The sequence below is a fragment of the Eubalaena glacialis genome, chromosome 14, assembly GCF_028564815.1.
Source record: "Eubalaena glacialis isolate mEubGla1 chromosome 14, mEubGla1.1.hap2.+ XY, whole genome shotgun sequence".
NCBI classification, from domain to species: Eukaryota; Metazoa; Chordata; class Mammalia; order Artiodactyla; family Balaenidae; genus Eubalaena; species Eubalaena glacialis.
In genome coordinates, this window is record NC_083729.1 from 91,722,460 (window position 1) to 91,748,853 (window position 26,394).

Here is a 26,394-nt window from a genome sequence, read left to right on the forward strand (position 1 = left end):
AGGAGACTCGGGGAGCAGCCGGCTACAAGACGCGCAGAAGATGCGCAAGGCCAGGATGCGGACCCACTACCCTTCGCACGGTCAACACCGACCCCGGGCCGGGGTCGGACACGCCCCGCGGGCTCCCGCACCCAATCAGCGACGAGCCGCCTCTGGCCGCGGGACACGCCCCCTGCTCCAGCGCCCCTTCCCGGCAGCCTCGAGGACCCGGAGCCCATCAGCGCCTGCGCAGTCCGCAAGCCCCGCCTTTTCGTCCTACTGCCCGTGCTTCCCGCAGCCAACATGGCGGCTCTCCGCGTGTCCTGCGGCGCAGCTGCTTCGTACCGGCTCTTTCTTGGGGGTAGGGTTAGCTTTGCTCGGGAACAGGGCTTCTGGAAAGCCGCGGCTGCTAAGCTGCAGAGAAGTCCCGGATGCCAGGTAAGGCCTGAGAGAAGTGGGAGTGCTGGTCCCTGGAGCACGCGGATGTGGAGCCGGCGCCGTCGCGGTCCCCTGGCGTCTCCGCGCCCTCAGACGGGGCCCCTGGGGTCTTAGGTGCTCAGCAGCGGTCTGAGGTAGAGAGAGGAGTGGGATTGCCTTCTGGTGCCCACCCTGGAAGTTGTTGCTGGTTTTCTCAGGGTGCAGTGAGGGGGAAGTTATCTGAGACGGAACTAGAGCGACCCCTGCCTTGACCCGCCGCCCGGGTGGGTGATGGGTCCCGCCCTGCCCGCGAGCCCCGCGGTCCGGAGGGCGGAGGTGGTTGAGAACTGGACCCCTGCAGGGACCCGAAGACTTAATGCAGAAAGTCGCACAGTGGAGAGGAGAGAGAGTGACAGTTTTAAAGTGTCTTACATCTGTGCAGTTTCCGTTTTCTTAATTTTCCCGGTACTTTGTCTCAGAGATGGAGATCACAACTTCTAATTAAAATTTAATCCTGAGGGCAGTGGGAAGCCAGGATTCTACCTTCACAGCTGATTGGACGATGATGCGATTTACAGGAAACGAGCTTAGTTTTGGATATAATTGTGTTTATTAAATAGTTATATTTGGGATGTCCAAGTGGAGATTTCCCGTAAACCCATAGATAAGCAAGTTAAAGAAGAAAGCTGATTTACAAGTCCTCTGTTACCTTGTAGATGGTAATTGAGGTCTTGGAAATGAATTAGATCATCTAGGGGAGGTGGTAGTGAATGAGGAATAAGCAGAGGGACCGGACCCTGAAGGACAAACAGCAGAGGAAGAAGAGCCACCCAAGAGATTGAGAATGACCTGCCAAAGAAGTAGGGGAAAACCTAGGCAGTGTGGAGGCATAGAAAACAGGAGAATGCTCCAAGGAGGGAGAGTGATTTACAGTACCAAATACTGTAAAGAAGTCAAGTACTGTGATCAAAAACTGTTGAAAAAGAAGTGCCATCTTTTTAAAAAATCTTTTTTCTTTTATGTTTTAACTCAGATCAACCAATCCATCCATCCATTTATCCATCAAACATTTGTTTTTATTATTTTTTAGCTGGAAAATAGGTTGGAAGTTTTTGGTTTTTTCATGCACCTCTTTTGAGTGTATCCTTTCTGTATACGCATAATTTCCTATAAAAGGGACTGTAGCAGAGAGAATGTTCTTATTGTTGACACAAAGTGGGGGAGGTGACAGAGAGTTGTTAACTTTTGCTCCATCCCTGGAACTCCCAAACCTTTGAACGTATGTATCCTTCTGTGTCTTTCTCGATGTTCTTTTAAGCATAGACATGCATGCATATGCATACTTTCAAAAAATGGATCCTGTTCTACTTTTTGCTTCTTTAACTTACATGTATAGCAGAAATCTCTCCAAGTCACCTATTACGTGTGTAACTGCTGCATAATATTCTGTGGTATGAATGTATCAAAGTTAATTTAACAGTTGATGGGCATTTGCTTTGTTTCCTTTTTCTTCCCACTAATGAAGCGTTCAGTAAACATCCTGGTGTAATTCTTACTACATCAAATATCTTCCATCTGATGCTTTTATTTCTGTAGGAGAGAGTTCCAGTTGTGAGGTGATTGCTGCAAAGGATGTGTACTTCTCAGTAGACATTTAGTAGATGTTTCCACATAGTTCTCCAGAAAGGCTGTAGCAATTCAGAGTCCATCGTTGATGTAAAAGCGTGCCCTTCTTTCCACCTGCATTAGGTATTATTATTTTTTTCAGTAAGGTGGGTGAAAAATGATTTCTCTTTGTTACTTTGATTTCACCTCCCTGACCACTCCTGAAATAAATAAAGCTTTTCTTTTTTTTCACCCGTATGGCAGATGTTTTACTGAGCACTTCACTTGAGCCAGGCACTGCGAAGTAAACAAATCATTGAAGTCAAGCAACTACTAGACGGTATCCACCCTTAGCACTCTCAGGGGATGGTCCTGAGATGCTGAATCCCCAAATTCCTGAATACCTCCGCAGCACATGTGTTAGCACATGCAGTACAGCTCAGATACAACTGAAAGACTTAACTGACCCCATCAGACCCTTAATGGTTCCTTCTATATGCCTAAAGACATTTATAAAGCTTTTTTCCTGGCACAGAGCTTATCTGTCTTAAATATTAGCATTTCTTCACTTCCGTCTCCAATATTAATCATTATATTTCTTTTAGGGGCCATGTTTCGTAAAACAACAAAGTTTTTAATCACTTTATGAGTTGCTGAAACACTACACCTGTTTTTTGTTTAGTTTGGGTCATAACCCATTAGTTATGAAATCTCATAAGAGGTTAAAGAAGGGAGTGGAGAGAATAGAATAATTATAATAATCAAAGTGCATCTTATACAGGGTATTTTGCCTTTTGTTTATGTATATATGTGTGTGTGTGTGTCCTAGGGGGTGATATAAGCAGTAGCTATTACTGTGGGTCACAGTCAAAAATGTTTGAGAGACACTGATGCAAAAGGAAAAAGAAACAAGTTCTGTTAAGCTGTGGCTCCTGGCTACTCAGTTGGGAAGCTCTCCAGCAGGTTTTCTCCTGCATACCAGAATTGTGGCATACACGTTTCATGTTAATGCCTCAGTACAAGTGCAGATATCTGAGTGTCCCAAATTTGGGGTGGAGGAGGGAATATTACTTGGGAATGGCCAAATTTTTCTGGTTTTAAACCCGTGAATATCAAGGATCTACACACAGTGTACTGTGAGATTTACAAAGGTAAATACAGAAAAGCACAGAAGTGCAGTGCCTAATACAAATGAGTTGTGATGGGTAGAGTGGTGGGCGGCTTCTCAGAGGAGGTGATGGGAGAGTCAGTTAGGAGTTACGTGAGAAAAGAGAGGTATTCTGTTCTAGGAAGATGTAATAGGTACACAAGGGACAGAGGTGTACAGAGTCAGTGGATTCTGGCAACAACAAATAATTGGTTATAGCAATTATAATTGGTTTAATAATTTGGTGAGAGAGCGGTGGGACAGGATTAGAAAGTGTTTGGCTATGTGAAGATACTTGAATTTTTTTTTTTTTGTTAACTGTCACAAATGAAAGTAGTTTTGGCTTTATTATAAGCAGTTTGACAGTCATGGTGTGATACAAAGGTTACCCATGAATTCTTAACGCCTGTCAATATAATTTTATGTAGGAATGCCAATTTACTTTCTGTAATATTTATGACTTTCATAGTAAGAAAAAGCAGTAGACCAATTTCTGTTTTGAAAACTATTACTACAAACATCAATATGTCCTCTTTATTTTCTACTAAGCACTTTCTTAGTGCTTAAACATTCAGTTTTTACTGAGCCAATATGCCTTTGTTGAATTGCACTGTCTGCCAGAGAAGGATGATGGATAACATTTGATGCCTTAGCCCTTGTATATTTTGCTTTTATTGTAAAAACATTGCTGTCTCTGTCTTAGGGATCTGTTCTTTTCATCTCTCATCTTGTGGGCTCCTGGAGATTATAATGTTCTATATTTATCACAGCATCCAATTGGTTTTACAGTAGGGTCTTAATAAACTACTGGCAATTGCTAAAAACTCTTTGAAAAGCAAATTTAAAAATTGCCTGGGGTTTGTATCAGATACTATACAGCTCTGTAAATTAGTTGTGTTTTCCCCCAGATAATTTTTGACTTTTAGAAATCGCAGTTTATTAGCAGTGGAAAAGAAAACCCCTTTGGTAGCATAACACCCTTTGAGATCTCATCCTGTCCTTTTAAGGGTAGATTTAGTGTGTCCCTCGTTGCTTTAATTATGGAAAATACTGAGATATTAAAATTTGCATTTTCCTTATGTAGTTTAAAAAGTTCTTATTTAGAAAAAGCTTGATAGTAGCTACGCCCATCGTTCCCACCTCTCCTTGCATATGAAACTGGGTAAGCGAACTCTCTTGTACCCTGCTTTCTTGATGTAATCGGGGTGCTGAATGATGAGTTATTTAGTGCTGAATGACAAACTACCCTCAAATTTAGCAGCTTACAACAACAGATATTTATCTCACGGTTTCTGTGGGTCAGGATTCCAGGCACGGTTACACTGGGCCTTCTGCCCAGGGTCTCCCTTAAGGCAGCGGCCCAGGTGTTGGCGGTGGCTACGGTCGTCTCGGGACCGGGGGTGGAAGTCCGCTGCCTGCACGCTCAGTGTGGGTGTCAGCAGGATTCACATCCTTGGCGGCTATTGGGCTGGCTCTTGGCTGGGGCCCCCCTCAGTTCTTGCCCTGTGGAGCTCTGGAGGGCAGCTCACCACATCTTGCTTCCCTCAGGTTGGTCAAGAGAGGATGAAAAAGGGGGAAGACAGTCTTTTTGTAACCTAATCTAAGAAGTGACGTTCTACCATGTTAGTGGTATTCTGTTCTTTAGAAGCAAGTCACTAGGTCCGTGTCTCCTGTTGGCTAGTTTCTGTCTGCATGTACACTTGCCTCTTTTTAAGGGAGTGGCGTTTTACTCTTCATTCGTTGTGTGTCAAATATCACAGCAGCCGACATTGACCAGTCGGTATCAAATGTGGATGTTTGTAGCAGACACGGAGGTAGCATATCACTCACAGTTATTTTTATTATTATTATTTTTAATGTGTTGAAATGCTAGTAGTTTCAACTGCTTTGTAAGCAGAAGCTTTTAAAAGCAAGCTTTCTAGCAGGGAACAGTTGTCTTAACTAGCCTTTACCTTGTCTCCAGACTCCTGCCAATTGAGTACCGTAATAAAAAGAGAGTTGTTTGAATGTCTTGTTTTATTTAGAGACAGTGGCCTGTAAGATCATTGTTTAATTTAAAATCTTGTCTTTCCATTTGTATTTTCTGCTAGATATTAAGGTTAAGACACACCACAGTTGTAACAACAAGGAAAAATGTTGCAGCCTTAAGACGTGAAACTTACACAGTGGATTTTATTAAAAAGCAGATTGAAGAATTCAACATAGGAAAGAGACACTTAGCCAACATGATGGGAGAAGATCCAGAAACTTTTACCCAAGAGGATATTGATGTAAGTACAGTTACTCTGTTGGCAAAGTAATTGTTGTAGAGTTTTAAATACCGAAAGCTGTCAGACTGTCAGAATAAGGAAAAATGCCACTCTACTATTTTGCAAGTTGGAACTGTGGTTTCAGAGAGATGCTACTCTGTATTTGAAGCATTATAAAGTATAGTGAGGTTTAGATTTTAACCAGAAATGGATACTTTTCCTTGATTCCAGGTCACAGGAGCCACTATGAATGTTTATACACGATTTAGAAACATTTATCCTGTTGTGTAGTTTTAAACTCAGCTTTCTTACAAAATGATAAAACAAATGGTAAGTTTATAGGAAAAATCCCATAAGTAAACCCAAGCCCAGAGTTTTTATCAGCCTAACTATATATTTGAATTTTCAGAGTGAAGGCATGTTCTAAGTGATCTGAGAGTAGGGTTAACATTCTGTTCCTGTTCCACCTAGTGCTAGGACTCTTACTTGGTTCTTCTTTTTCAAGGTCATTTTGTCTATTCTCTGCCCTTTGAATTTCCATATGAATTTTAGAATGAGCTTGTTCGTTTCTTCAGCGAGCCAGCTAGGATTTTGGTAGGGATTATGTTGAATCTCTAGAGCAATTTTGGGAGTGTTGCCATCTTAAGTCTTCTGATCTGTGATCATGGGATGTCTTTCTGTTTATTTAGATCTTCTTTAATTTCTTATTGTGATGTTTTCCAGTTTTCAGAGTTTGGCATTTCTTTTAAGTTTATTTCTGAGCATTAATTGCTTTTTAAAGTTATTCTATTGTAAATAGAATTGTTTTGTAGCTTTTTGGTGGATTTCTTAGGATTTTCTACATATAAAATGTTGCCACTGACAAATAGAAATAGTTCTAGTTCTTTCTTTCCAATCTGAATGCCTTTTATTTCTTTTTCTTGCCTAATTGCCCTGGCTAGGACCTCCAGCAAAGCTGAATAGAAATAGTGAGTGGACATTCTCACCTTGTTCCTGATCTTAGGGAAAAGCCTTCAGTCTTTCACCATCGGGAATGATGTTAGCTATGGGTTTTTACAGATGCTCTTTATCAGGTACTGGAGATTCCTTTCCATACCTAGTTTGCTGAGCATTATTATCATAAAGGGGTTTTGGATATTGTCAACTTTTTTTTTTTTTTTTTTTTTGCTTTTACTGAGATGATATCTTTTATTGGTATGATATATCACATTACTTGATTTTTTTTTTCATTTTCTTTATCTTTATCTTTTTTTTATGTCTTTATTTACTAAATTAAAATAAGGATGACTATCTCCATGTTGTTCTTAGGACTAAAGAGACAAATACAAACCCAAAAAAAGTTTATGATATAACAAATCACAAAGTCAATCATAAAGGACAAACTTGTTTTACCTGTAATTTGTCCTGGGAATCATGGAAGCAAATGAAGATTTTTGTTTGGTTTTTTAACATTATTCAATGAAACATTACTTCTTAACAGCCAACCCTTTTAAACAAAGTGTTAGATGTCAGTTAAGACTCACAAGAATCAGAGATTTTAACTGTATTTTAAAGGATATGGGTTATTTATTTATTATTTTTTGCAGTAATTGACTTAGATGTTAAACCAACCTTGTGTTCCTGGAATAAATCCCACTTTGTCTGGGTGGGTCATCTTTTTTATGTGTTTCTGGAATTGGTTTGCTAGTGTTTTGCTGAGGATTTTTGCATCTAATTGATACTTATCTGTATTTTTCTTTTCTTGTAATGTGTGTGATTTTGATATCAGGGTAATACTGGTCTCACAGAATGAGTTGGGAAGTTCTCTTTTATTTTTGGCATTGTTTGTGAAGAACTGGTATTAATTCTTCTTTAAATGTTCGGTTGAATTCATCAGTGAAGGCCTCTGGGCCTGGGATTTGTGTGTGTATTTCTGTTTTTGATTTTTGATAATTACTGTCTGCTTTTAAAAATGGTCCTCCCCTCTCTCCTTGTGACCTGTCTGTTCCTGAGTAACTGTTCTGAGCAAGAGGATCCCACTACCTAACTGACTTTACCACTAAGGCATTTTTGAGCATCTCTTTACTACCTTTTTAGGTGTACATGGAATATATTTAGCTCACTGAGAGAAACAGAATCATTCAGTAGTTTTGTAAATCTATCTGAAGGGATGAACGTTTTCACAACATAAGTATTACATATGAATTATGTTGTTGAGAATGGTGTGAGTTCATTGTTTGGCTGTTTAATCAGAATGCTAGTTTGAGATGTTAAAACTATTTTCATGAGGATTTAATTTTTACAGAGTAGACATGACCTATAATTTAATTCAATTACCTAGTTAAAAGTCTAGGCTTGCTGTATAATTTTCACGTAGGTAAATTAAGTGCCATTGTATTCAGATTAAACCATTTGTTATTTTATGAATTTTAGAAACTGGTTTTTCCTTGCTACTAACCAATTGCTAAAATAATGATTGCTGCAATCATCTGTGAAATGCATTTAGGCAAAAATATTGAAGATCTAAAACAATTTTTTTTGTATATTAAAATACTTAAAAATTTTTTTCGTTAAGGGGTTTAAAACAGACAGACATTGGTGTCTTCATCTAAAGGATCCTTTTTGTGTTATTTAGAGAAATCTAAAAGATTCTGTCATTCAGTCAGGTAGAAACAATATTTTTAGTTCTGCTCCTTAAAATATTGAGTTGTTTTCCAGAGAAGATGTGTTTAACATCACACAGTAAATGTGAGGGGTGGCAGCTTTTCTGTAAAACTGTGTGTGTGTGTGTGTGTGTGTGTGTGTGTGTGTGTAGTGGAAGTAAGTTGATGTTATTTTGTGTCATTGTGCTAATAGAACATAATAAAAATCTTCCTTAGATTTAGACAATAAAGTAATGAAATCATGAATTGTTATGAAAAAAATCCAATCACTTCTTTAAAATATGTAAAATGTTTTAAAATGAAGCTGGATTTCTTGTGAGGAATATAGATGCAGAACATGTAGAACTTTGTGGTTAAATTAATCTTCTTTTAAAAGATAAATTTGTTGTAGTTGAAGTGACGTTGTAGAAAGATGCAGAACCTGGCATTAGGAGAGTCCTTGCAACGTCACTAACTCGCATTGTAATGTCTGACAAGTCACAGCACGGTCACTAGGTTTCCTCATCTCTAAAATAATAATACCTGCTCGCCTACCTCAGAATATAACTAAGGAGCGTGAGATTAATGCGTTATGTTATTGTTCTTATGGCAGATTTTATTGTAATAAATAAAATCTACCATGACTTGAGTCAGTCACTAGTTTTCTAATTGCCTTGGTCATGCAAGTCTTCCATGAGACAGAATGTTGGGGAGGAGAATCTGCAGTCCTCTTGGGAACATTGATTTATCAGGAGCCACTTCAGCCAGAGTTTGCATTGTACTGTAGGGTGGTGTGTTGTCTCACCTCGCTCATGTCTGAAAGCCCGTGTGGAAGTGTGATCCCTTTTCCTTGATGTGGGCGACTTGGTTCTGCTGTGCTCGACTTTCCTACAAATGATTGATGTGCTTCACTCAGTCTCACATTTTATGTCAATTAACTCTTCTGGCATTTTATTAAATTAAGGGGACCTTCTTTGACATCTGAGTAGATGTAAAAGCAAAAGAGGGCAATGACAGCCAACTGTTACCAAAGCACTGAAAATATATGGGAATTTATCATTTTATAGTTCCTGTTTTCATTTATGTATTTGAAACTATTATTTTTGTAACAGGTTTGGCTGTGTATATAACCTGAAAGAGAGACAGTATAGCTAAGTCCTATTTCACATTTTCATACTGACAAAATGCTTGGTTATTTCTAAAGACAAAAATAAATAATTGATATCCAAAATCAGGAAAATATTTTAAGCTTCCAGATAATCTTCAGAAGAACATTATGGTTGCTATTATGTATTTAGATATCGTGAATGCTTTTTATAATATATTGACTTTTAATATATAAATTAAAACTAGGTATTGTAATTTGTCTCTTAATAATATGATCAGGAAATTAGATATTCTACAAAAGGGAATTTCCTAGATGAGAGAAACTTATTTTAAATTGTTATTTGAAAAGAAAAATACCACCACTTAACTGAAAACCTCGTATGTATGTGCAAGATGCTGTCTGGGAGCCTGATATACATTCACACATTTAATCTTCATAAAAACCTACAGAGTAGGTATTTATTGTTGAGGAAATCAAAGGTGTACACGGTGTTTCTGTATCCAAAGTCTGTTTTTTCCACACTTTCAAAGATTAAATTTTTTGGTAACATTTTCTAAAATAAATTGCGGTCTCCCCATATAGTATATTAGTAGAATATAGAGAGTATAATTTAACCTTTGAGAGCCTCAGGATGTTCCTGTTACAGTGGTTGTTAAACTGCGGCGCCCCGTAGTGTGTGTTTGTCCCTGTACTGAGTGGCCTGGCTCTGCCCTGGCTCCTTTCCTATCAAGGCGTCTGTCTTGGCCTCTTGCCGCTCCCTTGCCTGCTGGCCTTCTGGCGTAGCTAAGGTTGTTAGGCGTGTGGATTAAAACTAGGAGCCACTGGACTCAGCATGAGGAAATCATGAGTTTATAGCAGCTACTTCCGCTCTTCATAGGCCTTTTTCATTGATTTCTAGGTTTACAGTTTTATTCCAGAAGGTTGAGCTTGAATAGAAATCTGGCCTCTGGCCTCACTGAGTGAAGTGTATACAACTTATGTGTGAAAATTACACCTAGGTAATCTTTTATGCTGGTGCTCCCTTAATTTAATAAGCCTTTAAAAAAGAGTACTGATGTGGATTAGTGAAAGAAAAAGAAATATGACAGGTAAAGTTTACAAATAAAAATAATTCTGCTTGTCACTGTTGATATTTAAAGGTACATTATTTAGAAGTTTTTTTTATTATTAAAGCTACAGCGTTGTGTATCTGCTAGAAATTTTTTTTTGCAAAATGTTTAATGCTCAATCATGGCATTAAATTTATATGAAAAAATATCCTTTTTAGTTGGTGAAATAGCAAATTAACTAAAAAGAAATTAGGTATAGATTGTCTCCATTTCAAAATAGTTTAATTTTTGCCTCATTTCTTAAGTTACATTGAAAAGAAAGGAACCGCCTGCTGCTCTTTCCCTGTGAATCACTGGTGCTGCTGGTAACCCCCAGAAGATCTGGTGGGAGGACAGACAGGTCCCTCTGACAAGCAGTGTAGTGTATGTGTGTTTGGTGTCTTGCTGAAAGTACTCAGATGCATGCTGAATATTTTGAAAATAGATCTTAATGCCATGTTTCTCAACTCCTGTGCCATAAATCTTCCCCAGGTGATGGCCAGATGTTCATCAGGGTGTGAAAAGTATTCTTGTCTGAGACAGTGTGTGTTACTGCGCGGAGTCTGTCCGGTGAACATTGAGCTGGATGGGGCTTGTAATTCAGTGTAAAGCGGTTACAGTTTGGTCAAAAGAAGAGTCTGTGTGTGTGGAAACTGTAAGAAGTAGCCCCATAGTGTGTGACAGAGGTGGGCAGAGATGTTTTCCTCAACTCTTGACCCAAGGCTCAAGGCTGGCCAGTGGTCAGGGCCCTGGAATTCCACAGACATCGTCACACTCCCGCCGTGCCGGAGTAGACACGTCTGTGTAGTGTTGCTCGCCCTTAGCGTCCTTTCACGTGTACCATCAAAACTCTTTTTCTCAGAATCATGCTGTAAACACAGAAAGGTTGAGGACCACTGATATTTGCATTTTCCTTTTTGAATTAAGCTTATAAATTTTAAGTTGGAGACATTTCGGTTATATTAAGTATTATGGATACAGAATTGCACTTGCATTTACTAATGTCTTTATTTGGGAATTAAAAGTTAAGATCTGCGTTACTCAAGAATTTCAGGAAAAAAGCCAGCAAATTGATATATAATACTGCTGAAGTCTACCAATTACTTTTTAATTGGTATTATAGACCTCCTTCCGAAACCTGAATGTTTTGTTCTCCAAAGTGTGAATATGCCGTGTGAAGTTTCTCTAATTGATTTGCTGTGCCCATTCCATTTGATGTATCATTTTTCACAATATTTCATAATTTGTGCTCACTTCTAATGAACAGAGTCGTTAGGACAGGCATGTCTAAGTACAACTGACAGCTAACATTAGGTGCCAGATGCAGTTTATAAAGCTGTGTAGAACTGTAGAGAACAGTTTAAATAAATTAGCACCTGTACATTAGTCTCACTTGCTGGTAATTTATAAGCGAATCAGTAGAGATGACATTTAGGTAAGTCATTGATCAAGTTAACAGCTGCAAACCCACTGCCCAGCTGGGATACCTAATTAATAGAGATTGCATTCCTGACCCAGTGCTTCCTTCTCCTGGATTGAGTTTGCAATCTTTTTATACTTTGACATAAGCCTAAGAATATAGTTAAATACTTTGCCTTCATTTTAGGGAACACTTGAATTACCAGTATTCTAGTGAAAATCCAAAGATGTAAACAACATGTTTACAAATGAGAATTACTTTACTCTGTGACTTACTTGGATTAATTTTTTCTTTAGTTTACATTCTTTTTTTTTAATCAGTACTTTTTTTGTTTTGGATTCAGGTAAACCATGCCGTAGTCTAATAAATTTCTAAAGGATTCTATACTTGTCACTAAATGTATACTCCACTTTTTTTTTCCTCCCTGGGAGGAGCAAGGTTTTTTGTGTTATGTTTTTTTGTTTTTGTGACAACCAACCATTGAACCTAAGCCATACATATGTCTAACAATGTTTTCAAATGTGACATTACTTTAAAACACCTGAGAACTTTGCCAAGTTGAATTCCATACAAATTCCAGAACTTAATATAGGAAGTATTAAGGTAGAGCTTACTGTAGGAAAATGCCCTTTGTTTTCTATTCCTGTGGCTCAGATTTTCTTCTGAGTGAATGTAAAACTGAAAGATTAAGGCAGCAACAACCTTAAATCAGAGTAAGGCAAGGTTTATTGTCTATTTCAGGTATATGTTCATGGATATTGATGATGTTTGAATACCAGTGTGTTTACCTACAGGCCACATCCAAAGTCTGGTTCCTCAACTGAGAGTAGGTCTCTTGAAACAAATGCTAAGCCTGAAACAAATAAAAATGTTAGGCTCGTTTTAAAGCTTCTTGAAGAATCATTAATTGAGTCCCAACTGATACATGTATTTTTGGTTTTTGTTTGGGTGTTTCTTAGTTTATTATTTTTTAAAATTAATTATTTATTTTTGGCTGCATTGGGTCTTTGTTGCTGCACACGGGCTTTCTCTAGTTGCGGCGAGCGGGGGTTACTCTTCGTTGCGGTGCACGGGCTTCTCATTGCGGTGGTTTCTCTTGTTGCGGAGCACAGGCTCTAGGCGCGTGGGCTTCAGTAGTTGTGGCTCTCGGGCTTAGTTGCTCCGTGGCATGTGGAATCTTCCTGGACCAGGGATGGAACCCGTGTCCCCTGCATTGGCAGGCAGATTCTTAACCACTGCGCCTGGGTGTTTCTTAGTTTAAATAATAGTTTTTCATGTAGATTGTTCAGAAGTGAAAAAGTACTTATTTCAGATAATTGTGACATTTCTGTTAATCCGTCATGGTTGATTAACTTGGTCCAAGTGGGCCAAACCACAATTCAGATGTGAATGCCAATTTTCCTCCAATTTTAAGATGCTTGAGAGGGTATAGGCCATTTCCTGCTGGTACATGTTCTCTGGTGCCTGGTAAGTGCCACACACACACAGGGAATCCTAGAACCTAACAGTTGACAGGGAGGTTAACGCTAGCAGAGTCAGGTATTTCCTTCACCACCTTCCTCCAGTGGTTTTCTGGTTGACTTAACTTCACTTGGCGAAATATTTAAATTCTGCATTTTTTTTATCATTCTAATATAGATATTTCTGAATAACATGTCAGAAAACTGCTTTAAAAAAGACTGCGTTTATGTTTGCAAGAAGAAACCTATGCATATTTTTTTCCTACTCCAGTATGTATTTTCTTACTTCTGTTTCTCTTTCTTACACCAGTGGCCACATTCTAAGTATATTTCTTTTGCATCTTGCTTTTCTCAGTCTTCTGTTACGGCTATAGAGTACTTGATTGCATAGATGTACCTTCATTTATTCAGCTGATCTCTTGTGTATGATAATTTGGTTGTTTCTAGTATTGTGTTCTTATAAATCAATTAACAGCCTATGCTGTGTTGTTTTATATTTGTGGGGGTGTATCTTCAGGGTAAATTTGTAGAAGTGGAATTGCTGCGGGAAACGTATGTGTAGTCTTGTTAGACGTTAGCAAACTGCCAACCCTGGAGGTTGTACACTCCCACCAGCACGGCATCAGGGTGCTTCTGTAACCTCGCCAGCAGTATGCTGTGAAGCTTTCGAATTTTTGTTAGTCCTGTTAGATGAAAAGTGTTATCTCAGTAGTTTTAATTGCTCCTTTTTTATTCTGAATATATTTGAGCCATATTTTTCTTTTTTTTTTTCTGTAGTTTAATTGGTCAATTTTTTTTTTCTTCTGAATTTTGAATGGTAGTTAAGGACTTTCCCATGTCTAGGTTATAAAGGAATTTATACATGTTGTCTTCTGGTACTTGTTTGGTTTCATTTTCCAAGTTTGGCTCTCTGACTCATTTGGAGTTACTCTGGTGTATGGTGTGAGGTTTGGACCCAGTTTTATCTTTTTTCAAATGGCAATCAGTTGTCTCAACATCACTTATTAAATAAAAAGTCCGCCTTTTCTTCAGAGAGGGAAGGGAGAGGAGTCCCTGGTTTTTCAAAAAAAGTTCACAAAGTTAGCATTCTGATGTGTGAGCCAAGTTTGTTGTTGTTGTTGTTCTTGTTTTTTAGTGTCAATCTTATTGCCAAAAGGCTGAAGGAATGACGCTTGACGCAGAGACACAGCTGGGCTCCCTAATATAATTGAATATACCCCCAAGTTATAGGCCCCTACTTCCAGGAGCAGAACCTGGTCCAGCACATTGGCTGCGTGGAGAGAACAGGCCCTAAAAGAGCAGCACTGGGTCTGCAGGAGCTGCTGGGTCATTTAGAGTTCAGAGAGGGGCTAGGGTCCAAGGCCACTGACTTTGTGCCTGCCAGCGTCCCACAGAGATGAAAATGCATGGCCTCTGTGTTTGTTTTTCCTTTTAATTGTGGGTGGGTGTAAGAGGGGGCTGTAGGGGCTTACGCAAGTTGGGGGCAGTCCTGCTCCCAGGAGGTGAAGGGCCTTTGGACACGTGTGGGGGTGAGATTTGTCGCAAGCACTGGGGTTGTTCCTGGCACGGACTTTGGGGAAAGGGCCGGGGATGTTAAGTGACCCGCCGTATAGGGGAAGTTGCCTACAGGGGAGCATCACATTCAGAATGACAAGAGCGTCCCCCTTGCAAAACAGACATTGACGAGAACATGTTTGGAAACATGTAGTTTAAAAACCTCTCCCACGTTCTAGGAAACGTTCAAAGAGCTTCTGAAAACATCCAGGTATCACGGTGGGTGGGATGTAGGGCCTGCCCTTTCCAGTCTTCTGTATGTGGACATCCGCCTACCACCTGGGGCTGGGAGGATGCTCCTGGGCCCTCGCCCAGCACTCATACAGGGGCTCCTCCAGTTTCCTTTAAAAAGGAGAGAGAAGGGTTATTTGTGCTAGCACACTCATGTTTGAAGCGGACACTTGAAAATTGTTAATAACTAGTTTAACAGTTACAAATTTTTTTCTTTTGGGGAATGTATATGTGGTAATTTTATTATCCCATTTAGAAGATTACAAGGTGAGATAATGTATGTGAAACTCTTGGTTCGATATCTGGCACATGGTAAGCACTCGGTTACTATTAGTCATAACTTGAACTTGTTTTTATAACAACTGTTAATTAACCTTTGTGTGTATTTTCAGAGAGCGATTGCTTACCTTTTTCCCAGTGGTTTGTTTGAGAAGCGAGCCCGGCCAGTAATGAAGGTAGTTATTATCTTCATTAATATTTTTACAAATTTCACTTAGGTTTATATGTTACAGCAATTACCTAATGCATTTTTTAATTTATTTTACAGCATCCTGAAGAGATTTTTCCAAAACAAAGAGGTAAGTTTGTTCAAGAATAAAACAGATAGTTCTTGCTTTCCTACAGTGCTATGTTATGTATCAGCAGTCACTCAGATGTTATGGAGATGCCCTCCTAAGTCATGGTAGTCGTGAAATAAGTCAGGAGTACTTTATGACTAATAATGAATGGAGTTTACAAACTGTTTCTTTTTAATTAAATAATATTAAAATTTGATCAGGTTAGAGTTTATGCCTATACTAATGTCAATTTATTTGCATTCTAATATGCCTTTTTGAAGAAGAGCTGGGTACAGATCTGCTGGAGACAAATTCAACTTTTTTTAATATGAAAATTTAAAATTTTTCTTCAATTTGTAAGCATATTTTCACTGAATATAGATTCCCTCCCCCCTTTTTTGACTTTTATTACTTTATTGATGTGATTCTGTTGTCTCTTGCCTTGCGTTGTTCCTGATGAGCAGGTAGCCAACATTCTTAGCTGGCCCCCTGTTTTCTCTGGTTTCTTTTAAGATTTTTCTCTTTATCTTTTAAATGTGTAAACTAAAATCTTGAAAACGTAGGACAAGCTTTAAGGTCACCAGAAAATAACATATTTAACTATTTTCTAATTTACGTTAGAAGCTTCTTGGATAAGCTTGGGGGGTGGCATTGTCAGTTACTTTAAAAAGTATTAAAGCCAGAAATCATTTCTTTAAAACACTCAAATATAAATTTATATTCATCAGTCTTTTGCTGTAGCCCTAGAGGGTTTTTCTTTGAGGACCTCTCTGTTCCTCCTCGTTTCTTTTGCGTGCCTCTGCCCCTGAGATGCAGCATCAGAGGTTTTTAGTTTTGATTTCCTTACAGTGGAGTGAAGAACTTAAACTTCCTAAGGAATCTGAGTGCAGAATATTTTTATATTTCTACCGATTTTCCCCCGACTACACAGAAGTTGAACAGACTTTTTTTTTTTTAGTAACTTGCCTTTGAATCTTTCTAAAGCATTCAACTTAGTTTTGATAGAAGCATCAACTGTCTCTTCTGTTTCCAGCCATGTTTCATCTGTTTATGGAATACTTGATTCATGTAATTACAGAAATAAGTACAATTCTAATAAACAGGTTTGGGAATAAACACAGTTGACTCTTAGTAGGTGTGTAACTCAACAGCAAAAATGTGTGGATACATTGGAGGGTCACCTGCTGGCCACAGATGCTCAGTTTACAGGCAGCATTAGGGTGTTTCAGAGCTGATAAATAGAGATTGGTGAGAGAGCAGATATTTTTATTAAAAATGTATTTGTTTTGCATTGATGTTTTTGCTGAGTCACCTTTGTTCAAAGCTAGGCGTTCTGTCATTTTTCTCTACTTCTCTTTACCTGATAATTTTTATTTTGAATCTTGTTATAAGTATTTTGAATCTTTTAATAAATATATTCTGTCTCTTATATTTTCTGAATTCTTAGATGTGGTTGGTAATAAACTATGACATCAATTCAATTAATAGCTTCTGGGAAGATAACAGATGAAGGCTATATTAAAAGTACACATCAAATTTAAAGATGCAGCTCAGTTTTCTAGAAATAAAACTATGCACAAGGCACAGTAACTTACACTTAGTGGCTTTTCTGTAAATGTTTGTAATGATAGTGATTTTTTTCCCCTTTTTTTAGTGGGAAAAAAAAACATCACTTTTTCCCCCCCCATTTTTCAACCTCTCAGTCTCCTCACTTATGTCTCTTCCTCTCTTTGTTCTGTGTATCTCTACTAGTTGCATCTCTTCTTGTATATCTGCCCCTCTGAGATTGGTTCTTTCTTTCAGATCATACCAGCTTCTGAATATTAGAAAGTTGTTACTACTATCAGCTGGAATGTAAAAACTGAAATGTCCGTGTGTCCCTGCAGAATGCCTGTGTGTTATTTTGGAAATATGTCAGTGTTGATAGGATTTTCTTACATTTCAGTTAAGTATATTTAACTGTGTTTAAACAGTATGCCTTTAGAATGAGCAGAGTACTTTTTGCCATCTACCTACCAATTTTGCTGTACTTTGTAAATAGGACAAATTGATTTTTTATGTTAAAAAAATCAGTGAACTTTAGATTTGAATAGATTATGGCACTTGTAATGTGCTACCACTTCTCTTATTAAAAGATGGAAGCTTCCAGATTGAGTGAACATAAAAAAGCTGCTCTACTTTTTAAAGTAAGTGATAAAAATATTGGGAAAAACAAAGATATGTACCCGGTTGATGACAGAAGCAAGGAGTAGCACCTAATGCCAGACAGAATGGAATTCAGGGAGGTTCGGGAATGGTTCAGTGAGACAAGAATGTTAATCTATATTGATAAAACCTAATATCCATTAAGTGGATTTGAAGACCATGAACCTTTTTGCACCAAGCATTTAGCGTTGAAATGTTTAAAGCAAAAGCTGTTAACTAAGGCTGTAAAGAATTTGAATAACACAGCATGATTTTATAGTTACAGATACAAGTACAAAGAATACATTTTCTATGCGGATGCCAATGGAATATTAATAGAATATGATGTAATAGGTTGTAGAGAAAACCTAACAAATTATAAAAATAGAAATTTTGTAGATTAGGTATTCTGAATTAAAATCGATAGAACCGTAAAACTTTTGGGTTAAAGAGAAATCAAAATTGAGATTTTAGACTATTTAGAAGTATATGACAGTTCATATTAAACCCTATGGGATACAGACAGTGTTTTATGGAGAGGCAAACCTATATTTATTAGTTATTAAGAAAGACTAGAAATAAATGAACTGTTCAGTATTCAGTTCAAGAAGGCAGAAAAAGAATGAAATGGATGAATGAAGTAAAGATTTTTAAAAGAAGGGGTAGGACAATAAAACCAACTAACTCTTTGAAAAAGCCAGTGGAATTGATCGAATTCTAGCAAGTCTGGTTAATGGAAAAAGAGAAAACATAAGAGGACAACGTTAATAATTTTACATAATAATATTCAGAGGATATTTAAAAGTATAAGATTGTTATGGGTAACTTGATTCTTATTAATCTGAAAAATATCCTAAATAATATAGTAACTAGTATTTATTAAAACTTAGAGCAGGCCAGGCACAGTTCTCAGTGCTTTGCATGCATTAACTCATAATCTTCACAGCAGTTTTCGTAAGTAGATAATATTGTTTGCCCCATTTTTCAGATGTGTGGGGTAAACTTAGCCAGGGCACATAGCTGGGAAGTGGCCGAGGCAGAGGACGTAGGTGGGCCCAGGCAGTCGTGGATCCAGAGTGTTGCTCAAACCCCACTCACACAGTTTAAAGAAAAGCAGAGTTCCCAAAATTGTCTTAAGTAGGAAATGCTGGTTAGACTAAAAGCTGGAGAAGAAGTCAAAGGTAATCAAAGACCTAACCAAAGAGGCACACAGCCCAGAAAGTTTTGTCGGTGAGGTCTGTCATACCTTGAAAAAGTTTGTAACTTTTATATTATGTGAACTGCTGCAGAGCAGAAAAAGGATAACATAAACTTCTAAGCTCACCTTAAAGAAACCTACACTCTATTCTTACTCAATTAAATGATAGCAAACCAAATACAGCATTATATTAAGAGAATAGGAGCTCTGCCCCCCACACCCCAGGAATATAAGGGTGGTTTACCATTAGGAATTTATTAATGTAGTCCTCTGTGTTAACTGAGTCAGGGAAAAAATATTTCCGAAGATGAATAAGAAGTTATTTAACAAAATTCAGCATTTATTTTTTGGTAAAAACTCTTAAACTAGAAATAGAAAGACATTTTCTTAGTTTGAGAAAGACTATCATGGGAAACAGAAACACATCAGATTAAAAAACATATCATTGGATTCCTTTACATTAAGTTCAGGAATAAGGCAAGTATGCCTACACTTGCCTCTGGTACTCATTGTTATTTTGAAAGTCTTAACCAGTATGATTAAAAAAGACAAAGAAATTAGGAATAAATCACTTAATATGCACAGGTGTTATGAGTGCCCACTTAGAAAATACAAAACTATAAACTAAAAACTAAGCATTACAGTAGAATATCATTATTTGGATATCTGAATACTGGAAACATTCAAACTGTGAATTGTTCTGAAATTTGTTAAAATGATACTCTTTTATAAAAACATGCCAGAGTATAGGTGAAGCTGAAATGCTAGTCATGCAGAGATCCTGTGAGCCTCCTGCCAGCTGATGACAGCATGGTGACCAAATCCACGCAAAGAAATCAGTGTGGCATGGAGTGTGCTGATGACCTAAGTAACGTGATGGTCTCCTCGGTTACAAACAAATTGTGAACTTTCTCTGCCCTTATGTATCTTGGTGGACAAGAACCATTTTAAAAACACTGAATTTCAACTATACAAATATGTACCTACATGCACGCATACGTACTTGTGGGTTTTAACATCTTCTTCTGTGCACTTCTTGCTCGTCTTTGTTTTAGTTTTAAGCCTACAATTAGCTTATTAAATGCTGTCCATAACTCCTTTTGCTAAGGTCTCCCTGGTCATCTCTTGGTTGAATGGAGTTCATTTTCTAGTAGATTCTTCAAAAAGGGCTCATAGATATAAATTCCCTGAGTTCTTATGTTTTTAAAATTGTTTTTTTATAGCCTTGATACTTGAAGGACAGCTTGGCTGGAGGGGAAAATCTTTGGTTCATACTTTCTTTTCTTGAGTTTCTTGAAAATGCTGCTCCATCGTTGCCTTGCCTTGTCTTGTCTGTAGTTTCTGAGAAGTTTCGTGCTAGTCTAGTTATCTTTCCCCCTGGTGATCCTAAGGATTCTTAATCTAAAGCTATCTAGTAGCTTTATGAAAATATGGCATCGAGTTGATTATTGAGGGTTAGGTTACAGTGGTGACAATGAGCTCTTTAAATAGGTAGGTTCAAGTCTTTACATCCAGAAATAGTTTTTTTTAAGTTATGAATATTAGTTCTGTTCCACTTTTTGTTTTTGTTCCTTGGGACTCCAATTATATAAAATGTTATTCCTTCCTTGATGGTCTTCCAAGTCAATCACCATCTTCTGACTCTTAACTTCTTTATGTCATTTTCATTTTTTTGGTGGTTTCCCTACTTTTTTTTTTAATGTCCTTTATTATGTTTTTAGGCTGTTCTTTTTTGGGTTACTTATAAGTTAGTCTACATTTCTGATTCTTTTAACTTTTTCTGTTTCTCCCCTGAATTTAATCAAGTTGTTTCATTTCTTTGAGCTTTTTGTCCATTTGTTCTCAGTTTTGAACTTTTGATTCAGAGTGTTCTCCAAAAACTCCAAATGGTTGCTTGAGGATATTTAATTCAGTTTGGAGTGTTGTATTTCAGTTTCCTTTTGTTCTGCCATTGGTATTGGTGAGGATGAATTTTCATCAGCGGTACCTTTGGATTATTCTCATTTTCTGTTTTAAATTTGTGGCAACCTTAAAGAAAAATTGGTGGAAACATGCTTCTGCATTTCTGTGGACAGAAATCTCCTATTTCTTAATCCACTTAATGGAATTTTAAAAAATAGATTGTATCCAGAAGATGACAGAGTTGGGTCAAGACTTAAAAGTACGTTATGATTTTGGAATTAAGAGATTGAAACGCTAGAATAGAATCAGATGAAGTGGCCAGTTGACAGATAATCATACAACTATCAATATTTTTAAATAACAAATATTATGCCCTTAAGTCACAAACAAAGAGGACAAAGGTCAATAAATTTTCTATTTCAAAATGTAAAACTTCTCCCTGAAAAAAAAAGATACAGTAAATTTAAAAAACAAGCAACAGACTGGAGAAAATTTGAAACACAATAGAGGTCTAATGTCTGGAATAAATTATTGTTAAAATTAACAAGGAAAACAGCCTCATAGAAAAATGGGCAAAAGGGAAAGAAGGTAATTCATAAATCAAGAAAATAAAAGTAGCCAGAAAACATTGGAAAATAGCAGATCAGAAATAATGTCTGTCAAATAAGGATAAGAGATCATTATCACTCATCAGACTGGAAATTGCGAAGAGCCTGTGTCAGCAAAAAATTAGAAACAATTTAAATGTTCATCAGTAGGGTAGCTAGATGAACTGTTGGAGAATCATACTATGGAATAGTATGATACTTACACAAGAAGTAGACAATGTGAATAGGTCTATACCTATTAAAGAAACTGAATCAATAATTAATAACCTAGAAGACTTGGGTTTCACCATAGCTTTTTAGATAAAACACCGAAGTCATGATCCATGAAAGAAAGAGTTGATAAGCTGGATTTCATTAAAATTAAAATTTTCTGCTCTGTGAAAGACCTGGTCAAGAAAATGAAAAGACAAGCCACAGGATGGTAGAAAAATACTTGGAAAAGACATATCTGATAAAGGACTGTTATCCAAAATATACAAAGAACTCTTAGAAGTCAACAATAAGAAAACAACCACCTGATTTAAAAATGAGCCAAAGGGACTTCCCTGGTGGCGCAGTGGTTAAGAATATGCCTGCCAATGCAGGGGACATGGGTTCGAGCCCTGGTCCGGGAAGATCCCACATGCCGCGGAGCAACTAAGCCCGTGCGCCACAACTACTGAGCCTGCGGTCTAGAGCCTGCGAGTCACAACTACTGAAGCCCGTGTGCCACAACTACTGAAGTCCATGCAGCTAGAGCCCGTGCTCCGCAATGAGAGAAGCCACCACAATGAGAAGCCCGCGCACCGCAAAGAAGAGTAGCCCCCGCTCACCGCAGCTAGAGAAAGCCCGCGTGTAGCAACGAAGACCCAACGCAGCCACAAATAAAATAAATAAATAAATACATTAAAAAAAAAAAAATGAGCCAAAGACTTTAACAGACACATCACCAGAGAACATACGCAGATGAAAAATAAGCATTTGAAAAGATGCTCCATGGAAATACAAATTAAAGCAACAATGAGATACCATTACACACCCATTAGAATGGCCAGAATCCAGAACTCTGACAACAGCAAATGCTGGTGGGGATGTGGAGCAACAGGACCCCCTCTTCCTTACCCACAGGGGTACAGGAGACTGGCACAGCTGCTCTGGAGGATGGTTTGGTGATTTCTTACAAGACGAAGCCTACTCTTTCCATATGATCCAGCAGTTTGGTATTTGCTTCTTGGCATTTACCCAGGTAAGTTGAAAACTTATGTCCACGCAAAGACCTGCACGCAGTTGTTTATAGCAGCTTTATTCAGAATTGCCAAAATGAAAGTAACCAAGACGTCCTTCAGTTGGTGAATGGATAATTAAACTGTGGTCCATGCAGACAATGGAGTATTGCTGAGCACTAAAAAGAAGGGTGCTATCACACCCTGAAAAGGCATGGAGGAAACTTAAATGCGTATTACTGAGTGAAGGAAGCCAACCTGAAAAGGCTACACACTGCATGATCCCAATTCTGTGACATTCTGGAAAAGGCAGAACTATGGAACCAGTGAGAAGGTCAGTGGTTGCCAGGGGTCGTGGGGGAGGGAGGAAGGAATAGGCAGAGCTCAGGCTTTTTAGAGCAGTGGATAAATGTTATTATACATCTGTACAAACACATACAGTGCCCACAGGAGTGAGCCCTAATGTAAACTATGGACTTTGGGTGATTATGATGTGTCCGTGTAGGTTCATCTGGTGGGGATGTTGATAATGGGGGTGGTAGAGGTATGTGGGAAATCTTTGCACCTTCCTCTCAATTTTGCTGTGAACCTAAAACTGCTCTAAAAAAAAAAATAAAGTCCATTAAAAAAAAAAGTGTATTGTGTAATTAAAGTTGACTTTATAGAAAACAGATAACTGAGGGGACAGTATCAAGAGCAACAGAAACTAAAATGCAAATGAAACTCCAAAAGCATGTAAGGGATTTATATAGAAAATTGTAAAACTTAAAGATCATAAGTGTTAATCTGAATAGCTGGGAAAAAGATTTCACTTTCATGTAAGGAAAGATAATATTGCAGAGTTGCTACTTTAAAAATTATTAATAAATTTAATATAATTTCAAAGTCCTGGTAGGACTTTTGGAAAAAAACTTTCAAAGTTTATTTTGAAAGAGTAAATGTACAAGAAGCAGCGAGAAATTTTTAAAAGAAATCAGAGTAATGAAGGAAGTTACCCTACCACGTATCAAAATGCAGCAAAAAACTGATTTTAATTAAATGGTGGTAATGGTGCAAACAGACAGACTAGTGGACCAGATTATTCACAATCAGCATATGTTTGTTTTTGCCATATTTTGTGAATTCTAAGACAAGTTTTTCAAATTTTAACACCTTTACCAAACAGGATTCATTTTACAATTGATGTAAACCATATTGCATACCATTTGCTTTTTTTCTTTCTTTCTTTGTATAAGATATGTGATGGAGTATCTTAAAATCTGTGACATCTTAGATTGAATGAAATTATATATACACACACACGTATATACACACACGCACGTAAATGCATATTATAAAATCATGTACACACATATTCACACACATGGAATGAGACCCAACTCCAAAATGCCTCCAAGCTTTTCCGTAGAGTCTTACCTGCAACCATGATATTTGTCTTTCTTGATCACTCTCTGACTACTTTCACAATATACTGAAAATTGCATAGTAGAGTTATAAATACTGGAAAATATACAAGATTTCATGAAGTCTTTGAAAGTGGTGTTGGAGAACCATTTAATTCATCAGTAAGCCATTGGCGAATAAGAATGTTTTTATTTTTCAAGCCAAGCACTGTATCTAGACATTTTTCACCACTTGTTATGAAATTTTGGTCTTCATTTTAAATGTATGCACTTAAAGTGTTCTGTGTGTAATCCAGTTACCCCAGGAGAGGAAGATAGCCTACATATTGTACAGGTGATGTTTTAAAAGAAAAGAGTGTATTATTCAAAAAACTGTAATGGAGTAATGACTCTCTTTGTTGGACAGAATAACGCGTGTTTGGATTTCTGCCTCACAGACATAAATTTCAGATTGATTAAATTTCTGATCATGAAAACATACAAAAATTCCAGAAGCAAATATGGGAAAATAGTTTTTAGAAAGCCCAAAGTCTTAAAGCAGGTTTTCTCAATGGGGGTGATATTGCCCCCAAAGGGGTGTAAATTGGTTCACAGGAGTTGAAAAAATCTTAGCTATTACAATGTTTGTGGCCCTCCAAAGGGCCACAGTATATACATCAGCGGATATGCAGTGTATCTGCGGTATTAAGATTTCATGGGGAGGCAGGCAATTAGGGAGAAAAGTGTCTGAAAAGGTGCCTTAGTAGGAATGATAATGAAAAAAGTTGAGAAGCACTGCCGTAGAGGAAAAGTGGCAGAGTCTACTGTACACATACAGTTTAAACGTCTTGATTATGAAAGACGCCACAAACAAAATTTAAAGGCAAGTGACAAACTGGGAGAAAAGAGTTTACAACTCATGTAACAGAGGAGTGCAGTCTTCGTGTTTGGAGTTCTCGCATGTTGTTAACAGAAACAGCTCAGTACAGATACGGGAAGAGGACGTGGAGTTGGTGTTTGCTTTATTTACTGCAGCAGCTCCGTTTCCCAGTTTGTTGGGTGGTTGTTAGATGTGAACGACCATCTGTATTTCAAAAGGAATTACACATAACATCTTTGTGGGGCCCCTTCTGTTGTAAACGTTTCAAACTCTCGGAGGTGTGTCACCACAGAGTTGAAACAAATAACGGGGGCACGGAAAAATCCATTTTGTTTTTTTCTTTCTTATAGTATTCCTGTCTCTAATTTCCTGACTGTATTACATAATTGACTTTATCAGTTTTCCTTTTTAAGAATATGGGAGTGCGTTGTATTTACAACCAAACATAAATTTTTTTGTTCTAGCAAGATGACTTTGGTATTTTGTGTGTTTATTTAAAACATATTACAGAAATTATCATGGTGAAATATTTAGGAATGTTTTATCAAATATAAACGTTGCTTTGTATTAATGGGTATGAAATATTAAATATCCTAAATATTTACATGTTAAACCTGCCAAACTAAATTCTAAATATTAATGCTATTTTGTTATTTTAAAAGTTAATCAGAAGTAAAAATGTGTCTTATTGCAGAATTATGAATTGCAATTAAATACAAGCTATTTGGTCTCTGTATGTTTTTATTTTTGTTTACTTGTTTTCATTTGGTTTTTATTAGCAATCCAGTGGGGAGAAGATGGCCGCCCATTTCATTTTCTCTTTTATACTGGCAAACAGTCATATTATTCATTAATGCATGTAAGTATATTACATTTACCGTAAATAATATGAACTGTAAGCTACGTAACTAATGATAGAGATTTCCGTCAGCTTCAGAATTTACCTAGTGTGTTTCGTAATGGACAAAAAATAAGACTTCCAGAGGCAAGACAGTATGTTGAAAGGCTTTATATTTTATTAATTCATTTTTGCTAAAGGTAAGCATTAGAGAATTTATGTCAGAATGGTTTGTCCTTAAAATGCTTTTACTTGCAAACTGAGGTCATATTGGGAGATAGATGCTCAGCTCAGTATCAATGCGTGGTGTGCGTCAAGGCGGGACCTGAATCAGGAAAGGGGCTGTCAGGGCGATGGGGTGCTCACCTTGGGGGAGAGGCAAGTCCTTCTCTCTACCCTTTAGTTATTCCTATACGATTTTTGCTTTTCATAGGTCAGTGTGTAGTGTATGAGTCTAGAATTTGGGCTCAAAAGGCCTAGGAAGCGATTTTATTACTTGTTGCCTTCCAGCTGCGTGTGCGTGTACTGGGGACAGGTCTTATTTTCTTGCAGAGCCGTGAGTTGGTTGATGGTGCGCACACTGGGGAGTCCCCTACAGTTACTGTGACAGAAGCCCGGATGCTAATACCCAGTTTGAAACAACAGAGCCCACTTTATTTTTAGGACATGGTGTCAAGTTTTATTTTATTCATACGTGAGCTTTACAAGTTACAGAAATTGTCCCTGGGCCTTCCCATCCACAGTCAGCTCTCGGGTGGCTTGGC

General features: G+C 37.7%; 1 protein-coding gene across 2 annotated transcripts in view; it reads left to right on the forward strand.

The window, feature by feature from the left end:
- Nucleotides 1-260: 260 nt before the first annotated feature.
- Nucleotides 261-26,394, forward strand: part of MRPS9 (mitochondrial ribosomal protein S9) — a 68,811-nt gene continuing 42,677 nt past the window's right edge. For both annotated transcript variants that reach the window (XM_061210531.1, XM_061210530.1), the window contains exons 1-5: nt 261-417; nt 5,239-5,418; nt 15,272-15,334; nt 15,427-15,457; nt 25,572-25,651. In XM_061210531.1, the coding sequence (XP_061066514.1) occupies nt 283-417; nt 5,239-5,418; nt 15,272-15,334; nt 15,427-15,457; nt 25,572-25,651 (489 nt within the window). In that variant the 5' untranslated portion in view covers nt 261-282. The remainder of the gene's footprint in view (nt 418-5,238; nt 5,419-15,271; nt 15,335-15,426; nt 15,458-25,571; nt 25,652-26,394) is intronic.